This window comes from Brachionichthys hirsutus, chromosome 19 (genome assembly GCF_040956055.1).
Source record: "Brachionichthys hirsutus isolate HB-005 chromosome 19, CSIRO-AGI_Bhir_v1, whole genome shotgun sequence".
In the NCBI taxonomy this organism is placed as follows: Eukaryota; Metazoa; Chordata; class Actinopteri; order Lophiiformes; family Brachionichthyidae; genus Brachionichthys; species Brachionichthys hirsutus.
The window spans coordinates 718,139-728,800 of NC_090915.1; the positions used below are offsets into that span (position 1 = coordinate 718,139).

At 47.0% G+C, this 10,662-nt stretch overlaps 1 protein-coding gene across 1 annotated transcript in view; it reads left to right on the forward strand.

The window, feature by feature from the left end:
* LOC137908775 (transcription factor 4-like) overlaps positions 1–10,662 on the forward strand; it is a 181,087-nt gene that overhangs the window by 142,622 nt on the left and 27,803 nt on the right. Inside the window, 3 exon segments of the mRNA XM_068753197.1 lie at positions 8,763–8,868; positions 9,383–9,531; positions 9,604–9,754. Of these exon segments, the coding sequence (XP_068609298.1) occupies positions 8,763–8,868; positions 9,383–9,531; positions 9,604–9,754 (406 nt within the window).

The window sequence follows — 10,662 nt, forward strand, 5'->3', positions numbered from 1 at the left end:
TTCAGTGAGAAACTACAGCTTCACAGCCAGCCAATCAGAGGCAGCGCAGGGTCGGCGGCAGCAAAACAAATGACTTTTCCATTAGCTTGTAAGCTGCGTTAATATTAGCCCTGTTAGCATTCGGCTTACATCACAGACGAGCTAAGCTGCTAGCGCAACGCTGTTGGACGCTGTTTTGACCTCCTTTTCCTCGTCCCTCGCTGCGTCTTCCTGTCAGCAGGGCAGCTGAAGGAGGAGAGGGTCCTGTCAGCAGGGCAGCTGAAGGAGGAGAGGGAGGGAGGTTGAGCAGATGCTCCCCACATTTGGAGACAATAATCAGAGAAGAAGCATCAAACACTAAACAGAGGCCCAAAGCCTCCCTTGTTCTTTTTCTTCCGTCCTTTGCTCTTCTCTTTATTCCATTTTTCTCTTGTTTGTTTCCTTGTTCCGTCGTTTTATCTACGTCCAACTTTTGACATTTCGCTTTGGTCCATTTATTGCTTTCCATTCTCTTCCCAGTCTCCTTCAGGGTCCGGCACTATATTTCCTTTGCTGACAAGTTGAAGTTTATTTCTTTCAAGTGTTTGTTATTTGATCCTTATTAGTTGTGAAACAACTTTTTTGAAATGTATTTATTCATCTAGGTCCTTTTTGTTTTTTTGTTTTTTGTAAAGGACATTTTACCTCTTTTATTTAATTTTATGTAGCATTTTGGCATTTTGAGACTAAACTACTAAACGATTAACCTCTTTGCACTATTGATCATCTTATGTTGCTGCTCCCTGGCCGTTGGGAATAGGGAGGCCTCCCCCTGCTCCTGCGCCTCCATTGGGGGCCATCGCTTGTCTGTTGTGTACCTTCGGCTCACACATGCAGCTGGTTGCTCCGGGAGCATTTCGTGGACAGTTTGCTGAGCGCCATGAGGAATCGGTTTTCAGTGGAATGCCTCTTTATTTTCTCGCCGTGTTGCCGGAGGCGGCGCAGAGCGAGGCTTTGATGAAACCTGTGATGTTTCGTGTTCTGTGAAGGTCCGCTCAATCCGTCAAACATCACAGGAGGTTACGAAACCGCTTTGACTGGATTCCATCAAGGCCTCTGCTGCTGCGATTGCTCCGCACAGCGGCCGCCACTGGTTTCTATTAGCAGTATCTGCCATTATGCTGCAGCAGCAGCTCCAAGCGGTTCCCATTAGCATCTCATGCAGTTCATTTGCTCTGCCCGTATCTCTCAGACTGCTAGTGTAATAGAATCATAACTGCTTGACTGATTTGTTTCTGTTTCCTGTTTAATCGTAATCATACCGGTGTGACTTCTGCTATGGTACAGAGCTGGCTGCACTGGTGTGCACAGGTGGAAATGGATTCCTTTTTACTGGAATGGAATCCACTTTATTGTCATTGAAGTACCGCACGACAACGAAACTGCATTCGATGAGTGAGCAAATACTTGCATCACCGCTACTCTCTCCTGAGAGAAATTAAGGAAAGCTGTGCTTCGTTGAAAAAAATGTGATCAGATGGGGGGGGGGGGGGGGGGCAAGCAGGAGCAGATGGAAACAGGTCCGTTTCCTTAATGACCTTATTGAAGAACACACAATAATTGAGCACAGCGAACTTGATACTTTCCATGTCAAATACTGTTTTGTAATATAACAGTTTATACTGAGGGGGGGGGGGGGGGGGGGGGGCGTCAGGGTAACGCATGTCTCTGATTGGTTTGAGCTGCGTTCGATAGCTGTGGGAATACTGCTGTGTGTGTGTGTGTGTGTTTGTTACAGACTCAGGAAGTGAGTTTGTTATTGCGTCTCTACATTCCACAGACTTAAACACACTCTGCACCTGTTCCTGTCTGCAAGGCACTATCGTACACACACACACACACACACACACACACTGCCTTAAGAACTCATTCATTGGGAAATATGTTGATATGAGACACAAATCTAAACATTTTCAGCAACACAAGCATGTGTGTGTGTGTGTGTGGGGGGGGGGGGGTGTTTGTAGGTGTGTGTGTTTGTAGGTGTTTCTAGGTGTGTGTGTGTAGGTGTCTGTGTGTGTGGGGGGGGGGGTGTTTGTAGGTGTGTGTGTGTGTGTGTGTGTGCGTGTGTTTGTAGGTGTTTGTAGGTGTGTGTGTGTGTGTGTGGGGGTGTTTGTAGGTGTTTGTAGCTGTGTTTGTAGGTGTGTGTGTGTGTGTGTGTGTGTGGGTGTGTTTGTAGGTGTTTGTAGGTGTGTGTGTGTGTGTGGGGGTGTTTGTAGGTGTTTGTAGCTGTGTTTGTAGGTGTGTGTAGGTGTGTGTGTGGGGGTGTTTGTAGGTGTTTGTAGGTGTGTTTGTAGGTGTGTGTGTGTGTGTGTGTGTGGGTGTGTTTGTAGGTGTGTGTGTGTGTGTGTGTGTGTGTGTGTGGGTGTGTTTGTAGGTGTGGTGTGTGTGTGTGTGTGTGTGTGTGTGTGTGTGTGTGCGTGTGTTTGTAGGTGTTTGTAGGTGTGTGTGTGTGTGTGGGGGTGTTTGTAGGTGTTTGTAGGTGTGTTTGTAGGTGTGTGTGTGTGGGGGGGGGGGGTGTTTTCTAGCACAGGCTTAGGGTAAAAAAATGTGGTTCTGTCATCAAAACACAAACTCTTCAACTCGTCTCAGAGAGGAGGAGGAGGATGTTTAAGGGGATTTTAGTTTAGCGCTAATGACTTCTGCAGACATCTGTGTGTGTGAGTGTGTGTGTGTGTGTGTGTGTGAGAGTGTGTGAGTGTGTGTGTGTGTGTGTGTGTGAAAGTGTGTGTGTGTGTGTGTGTGTGTGTGTGTGAAAGTGTGTGTGTGTGTGTGTGTCAAATATCCTTGAAACGTGTTCAAGGTGGGAAGCTCCAACTTTTTCCAGCTGATTAGCTTCTCTTAGCAACTTAGATGTGTGTATTTCCATTTGTCTTCCTGTGTGTGTGTGTGTGTGTGTGTGTGTGTGTGGTGTGTGTTTGAGTGGGTGGATGTGCGTGTGTCATTTCCTGACCTTAGTCTTTTGTTCCCACACTTCCCAAAATTCCCTGCTCCTCAAATCCAATGATTGTTTTGCCATTTATCACTCTGTCTGTGTCTTTGCCTGATTAGCCTTTTCAGGGAGTGGACACAGGACAGAACAGGACAGGACAGGACAGGACAGGACATAACAGGACAGGACAAGACAGGACAGGACATAACAGGACAGGACAGGACAAGACAGGACAGGACATAACAGGACAGGACAGGACAGGACAGGACAGGACAGGACATAACAGGACAGGACAGGACAGGACAGGACAAGACAGGACAGGACAGGACAGGACAGGACATAACAGGACAGGACAGGACAGGACAGGACAAGACAGGACATAACAGGACAGGACAGGACAGGACAGGACAGGACAGGACATAACAGGACAGGACAGGACAGGACAGGACAGGGCAGGACAGGACAGGACATAACAGGACGAGACAGTTTTGTAAGTTAATAGTAGTTATTACTAAATGAAAAAGAACATTCTTACAGTGAAACCTTTCATTTATTGGATGTCTGATTTAAAAGTCTTCCTTTGAAATGACAATATGAAGGGATTAAAGTCATCAATGTGACGCATCCCGTGTGGGATGGGGAGGATGTCCCTGAAGAGGAACGGGTTGGACGTGTTTCCTCCTTTGCCAAACTGGCTTTTCTGTCCTCGGCGAGTCGTCCTTGGTCGTCACTTTCTTTGTGATCAGTGAAATGTGTCTCACTTCTCTCTGCCGTCTCTTCTGTTCTGTGTTGCTGCCAGTGTGCCCACTGCGCTGTCTGACAGGCAGTTGAGGAGAGATTCTCCATTCTTAGTCTCTATTAGACTAGTCATAACCGAATAAGCTTTTGTACTTTGATGTACAACGAGCTCACACCTGACCGCGCAGACCGTGAGCCTGATATAGCAATCATAAATAAAAGAGTTTGAACCACTAAGTTTGGTTCCACAGAACAGAAACCTTTACAGAATCACAGCAGGAAGTCATCTCAAGGACTTTAGAGGAGGAGCAGGGAAAGACAGACCCAACTTGACCCACAAGAGCAAGAACTTTGGAGACGGAGGCAAGGAAAAACTTCCCTTTAACAGGCAGAAACCTTGGACAGAACCTAAGACTGATAGTGGATGGCCAGTTTGGACCGGCTGGGTTGAGAGCGAGAGAGCAGATAGAAACATCCAGTGACGTACAACATAAGCTGCTGAGCAAACCACTGACTGAAGAGCTGCTATGTATACATGCTAATGCTAGCGAATTCACTCAATTCTCTCCATCATTTTCTGAGACTACGTGATGAGACTTCACCTCTATGGACTCAACAGCATTCCGATGATAAAGGTTTGTGCCTTGTTTGACCTACGATACTCACACGTCTCATGGACGCTGCTCTGTGTCTCAACGGTGTCGTACGGTTTGTAGAAATGAGGTTTCCCTTTCCTTTCGTCCACTCTTAATGCTCGGCCGCTTGCATTGGACTTTGCAGCGCATCCCTGTGAATCATGGTGTTTTCTAAATCCTCTCATCGTTTCGTTTCTCCCAGATTGTACTGACGTCACCGTGTGACGTTGAAGGTGCAGAATGCTGTCCAAAGTTGCAGTAAAGATTTCCTGCTTTATTTTTCACGATAAGGAAAGACAATCGAAATAAAGTGAGCGCTTTATAAGATGTGCCCCCCCCCCCACAAACATCTTGTTGTTGAGCCTCTCCAATATATTTTTGGAGCCTGGAGCAGCACAAGCTAAATGTCATCTGAGCCTGAGCTATGGCGTCTCGTTGTCTTATTCCTACGACTCAGCGTGTCCGACTGGCTGATCTGCATTACGCTTCCTTTAAAGACGAAAGCTCCATCCAGCTTTTACCGACTCAGTCAGAAGAGTTTTATTTGAGAAAATAAAACTCTTTGAGGCTGTTTCCTGTTTTGAATCATTTCTCTCAGGTAGTGTGGGAAGTGAAGATCATGCCTCTTCTTTTTTTTTTTACACATCTGGGCCTTTTGTTTCTTCTGTCTGCGTTTTATCACATCTGTGTTCCATCCGTATGCAAATACTCTGAGGTGTCTGTTCTGGAGCTCGAGGTGGGCTCGGTGTAGCAGCGTGTGTGTGTGTGTGTGTGCGGCTCCCATTCACATGTGGATCGGGTGGGGAGGCGGAGAGAAAGGAGCACCTTCAACAGCTGTTCCCGGGTTTGCGTCATGCGGCGTGAGCTAGCGTCATGGCTGAGTGTTTGCACGCTATGCACGCACACGCACACCCACACACACGCACACCCACACACGCACACCCACACACGCACACACGCACACCCACACACACACACCCACACCCACACACGCACACACACACACGCACACACACACACACACACCCACACCCACGCCCACACACCCACACACACACGCACACCCCCACACACGCACACACACGCACACCCACACGCACACGCGCACCCACACACACGCACACACACACACACGCACACACACACACGCACACCCACGCCCACACACACACGCACACCCACACACACACACCCACGCCCACACACACGCACACGCAGACACACACACACGCCCACACACACACACCCACGCCCACACACACGCACACACACACACACACGCCCACACACGCCCACACACACACACACGCCCACACACACACACACACGCCCACACACGCACACGCACACGCACGCACACACGCCCACACACGCCCACACACGCACACGCACACGCACGCCCACACACACACACACACGCCCACACACGCACACGCACGCCACACACACACACACACGCCCACACACGCACACGCACACGCACGCACACACGCACACCCCCACACACGCACACACACACACGCACACACACGCACACACACACACGCACACCCACACACACACACACACACCCACGCCCACACCCACACACACACACACACACACACGCCCACACACACACACACGCACACACACACTTCTCATGCAGCCGCCGTGTCCCTGAGAAGCAGCGTCACCCGTCTTGAGCGACGACGAGCCGCTAGTTCTGCTGCAGTCCCAAAATTATGGCATGTGTGCCGCACGACTGCCGAGCTGCAGCCTCGGCGAGCAGGCCTTCACCAAGTAGCGCAGAAAACACGTTTTTACTGCACATTTGATTTGTCACATATATGTTTGTACACAACAATGAAATGAAGTTGTTCGCCCTACTAGGCCCCCTCTGGAAATCAGTCAGGCATGCATATATGCATGTGGAGAGGGGTGCGGCCATGATCCCCCAGGATGTAGACCGGGCCCTCTCCAGTCACTAGTCCGCACTCGTCTGGGCTGGGATTTGAATCCATGACCGTCCGGTTCACCAAGAACCAAGTTTCATGTTTCTGCTGGAGCCTATCCCAGCCGACACCCCGGATGAGACGAGATGAGACGATGAGGTCATCGCGGGTCTGCACGAAAGACAAACAAACACACACGCTCACATTCACTGACAATTTTGAGTGACCATTCAATGCATGTTTTTGGAGATGGGAGGAAACCGGAGAACCCGGAGAGAACCCACATGGACATGGGGAGAACATGCCTGGAACCTTTTTTTTTTTACCTTCAGCAGTCAAATCATTTCTCTCATTCTATATTTATTTTTATGCATTAAAAAAGAATTCATTGGATAAATATGAAAATTCAGAAATGCAAGTGTTCATTCATTCATTCATTCATTCATTCATGAATTGCAAGTGTGTGTGTGTTTTAATGTGTGTGTGTATTTTAACGTGTGTGTGTGTGTGTATTTTAACGTATGTGTGTATTTTAACTTATGTGTGTATTTTAACTTATGTGTGTATTTTAACGTGTGTGTGTATTTTAACATGTGGGTCTGTGTGTATTTTAACGTATGTGTGTATTTTAACGTGTGTGTGTATTTTAACGTGTGGGTCTGTGTGTATTTTAACATGTGTGTGTATTTTAACGTGTGTGTGTATTTTAACGTGTGGGTCTGTGTGTATTTTAACGTGTGTGTGTATTTTATCGTGTGGGTGTGTGTGTATTTTAACGTGTGGGTCTGTGTGTATTTTAACGTATGTGTGTATTTTAACGTGTGTGTGTATTTTAACGTGTGGGGGTGTGTGTATTTTAACGTGTGTGTGTATTTTAACGTGTTGTGGGTGTGTGTGTGTATTTTAACGTGTGGGTGTATTTTAACGTGTGGGTGTGTGTGTGTATTTTAACGTGTGTATGTATTTTAACGTGTGAGTGTGTGTATTTTAACGTGTGGGTGTGTGTGTATTTTAACGTGTGTGTGTATTTTAACATGTGGGTCTGTGTGTATTTTAACGAATGTGTGTATTTTAACGTGTGTGTGTATTTTAACATGTGGGTCTGTGTGTATTTTAACGTATGTGTGTATTTTAACGTGTGTGTGTATTTTAACGTGTGGGTCTGTGTGTATTTTAACGTGTGTGTGTATTTTAACGTGTGGGTCTGTGTGTATTTTAACGTGTTAACGTGTGTGTGTATTTTAACGTGTGTGTATTTTAACGTGTGGGTCTGTGTGTATTTTAACGTGTGTGTGTATTTTATCGTGTGGGTGTGTGTGTATTTTAACGTGTGGGTTTGTGTGTATTTTAACGTATGTGTGTATTTTAACGTGTGTGTGTATTTTAACGTGTGGGGGTGTGTGTATTTTAACGTGTGTGTGTATTTTAACGTGTGGGTGTGTGTGTGTATGTTAACGTGTGTGTACTTTAACGTGTGTGTGTATTTTAACGTGTGGGTGTGTGTGTGTATGTTAACGTGTGTGTACTTTAACGTGTGTGTGTATTTTAACGTGTGGGTGTGTGTGTGTATTTTAACGTGTGTGTGTATTTTAACGTGTGGGTGTGTGTGTGTATTTTAACGTGTGGGTGTGTGTGTGTATGTTAACGTGTGTGTATTTTAACGTGTGGGTGTATTTTAACGTGTGGGTGTGTGTGTGTATGTTAACGTGTGTGTATTTTAACGTGTGTGTGTATTTTAACGTGTGGGTCTGTGTGTATTTTAACGTGTGTGTATTTTAACGTGTGTGTGTATTTTAACGTGTGGGTCTGTGTGTATTTTAACGTGTGTGTATTTTAACGTGTGGGTCTGTGTGTATTTTAACGTGTGTGTATTTTAACGTGTGGGTGTGTGTATTTTATCGTGTGGGTGTGTGTGTATTTTAACGTGTGGGCCTGTGTGTATTTTAACGTGTGTGTGTATTTTAACGTGTGGGTGTATTTTATCGTGTGGGTGTGTGTGTATTTTAACGTGTGGGTGTATTTTAACGTGTGGGTGTGTGTGTATTTTAACGTGTGGGTCTGTGTGTATTTTAACGTGTGGGTGTGTGTGTGTATGTTAACGTGTGTGTGTACTTTAACGTGTGTGTGTGTGTGTGCATCTGTATACCATTTTTAAGAGATTGGAAACATGGGACGCCATTAACTACACAACGGGAGCTACTTTCATATTTTAACATAGTTTAAAACCGTTTGCTTATTTGAAAACTTACCCTGATTGCCTTTGTTTACATTGATAACAGAAATGATCTCAAGTCAATAGTTTCTCATGAAGTCATGTACTTGAGACGTAATTAAAGTGTATTTTTATTGCCGTGTGAATGAAATGCACCAGTGGGGGCTCGGCGGGGGTCCGTGTGACCAGTCGGGCAGGAGTCCGCCTGACGCAGCAGCTTCTCTGCAGCTCTGCGCTGGATGAGGCGCCGTGTTTAGCCCAAGCCGCTGAACGTAGCTGTCTCTGTGTTGCAGGTGTACGCGCCGTCTGCCAACACAGCCGACTACAACAGGGACTCGCCGGTCTACCCCCCCTCCAAACCCCCCAGCTCTGGATTCCCCAGCTCGTTCTTCATGCCAGGTACCCCCCCCCCCCCCCCCCAGCACATCCCCACATCAGAGCTCCGTTCCTCGGCTCTTTATGCGACCACAGATGAAAATGAGCTTTCAAATTCAAGGTATCCTGGTGTTGTAGGCCTGAACACGATATTTACCAGCTGACATAGCATCTATACAGATGTGTGTGTTTAGTGTAAGATGTAAGTTGAAGTTAAGTATAAAAAAATGTATGCGACGGTCAGGAACCATTTAAGATGCTGTTTTGGCCAAATTGACAAAAGGGACCAAATAATTAAGCAGATGTTGATGCTGTCCACGGTCTGACGTCAATAAGGACGTTTTTGAGTCCAGGTCGGCTCATTTAGTACAATCTGTGCCGACCAGGATAGACCTGCAGGTGAAGCCGAGGCGTCCCATTTACACAGGCTACAGCATGAGGGGGGTCACGTGACCGGCAGAGAGAAACCTGCTCAGAGACAGGACTGATCTCGGGCCAGCCTCATGCGTCTCTGTCTCTGTCTCTGTCTCTGTCTCAGACGGGCACCACAGTGGCGACCCCTGGAACAGCAGTAGCAGCGGGATGAGCCAGCAGGGTTACCACGCCAGCATGCTGGGGGGCGGGAACTCCACCCACGGCCCCACCCAGAGCTCCTCCTACTGTGGAATTCACCCTCATGACAGACTGGTAAGCCAAACAAACACCTGTGGAACGGATGCAGGTGTGTGACAGTAACGCGTTAACCCCGCCTCTCTGCAGAGCTACCCCTCGCATTCATCTGCAGACATCAGCTCCGGCCTTCCTCCCATGTCCAGCTTCCACCGAGGGGGAGGCAGCGGGGGTGGTGGGGGTGGTCACTACAGCAACGCTTCTTGTACAGCCCCCACCAACGGCACAGACAGCATCATGGGTAAGGCGGCCATGTTTTGACGTCACGGTGCGCTTGCATTGCTTCGTATTTTTACATGTATGCTATAATTTGCATAAACTTTCATGGCCTCCAGAAGACGATTTGTGCTGAAGTTGTTAGCATATTAGCATATTAGCATGCTAATATGTTAACATAAGCATGTAGCTTAAAGTACAAGAACGTCCGAGGAGAGCCTCGATGAGCCGCTAGCGAGCCGCGCTCTGCTAGGATGTGGTCACGGATGTGCGTCATGTGTTCATGAAAAGGGGAATTTGTTCGGATGCTTTTTATAGCCGCTCAATAATGGAGTCGGGCAATGGCTCACATTTTGTTGCTCCACTTCAAGAGAAATCACAAAGTTACTCAGAGAACAATTTGTAGAGGGGCGTGAAAAGAAAGGGATGAAATAGTTCATCCTTCATTTCTAGTTCTGGTTGATATTTGGTTAATATTAAAGGGCAGATGTTGTCGCTTTTATGCATTTTTCATAAAAAACAAACAAACAAGCCACAGATGTAAATGATCTAAAGCTAAAATGTCTTTTGGTTTTAAATTCGATGGCTTTGTATTTGGAAACTTTACAACAGTTTCCTGTGAATCCGTTGCTTTATTGCCTCGTTGATGAACGTTTATTAGAAGCTCTTCTTGTGGTCCGGTCTGGAAATGATTTCCTGGCTGCTGCAGTTTCATCGGCGGCGCCGCTGGCGGAGGGACGCGTCCTACGAGTGCTTTCTACTTTGGATATGTGTCTCCCAGCTGTGGACTCGAGTCTTCAGACCTGGACTTGAGACGGGACCGACTTGACCCTTGACTTACTGAAGACTTTCTCCTTTAACTGAAGTCTTAACTTGGTCAAATAGGAAATGTGCAGTCAGAAAAAGAAAGCTCGACCTTGACATCACGCACAC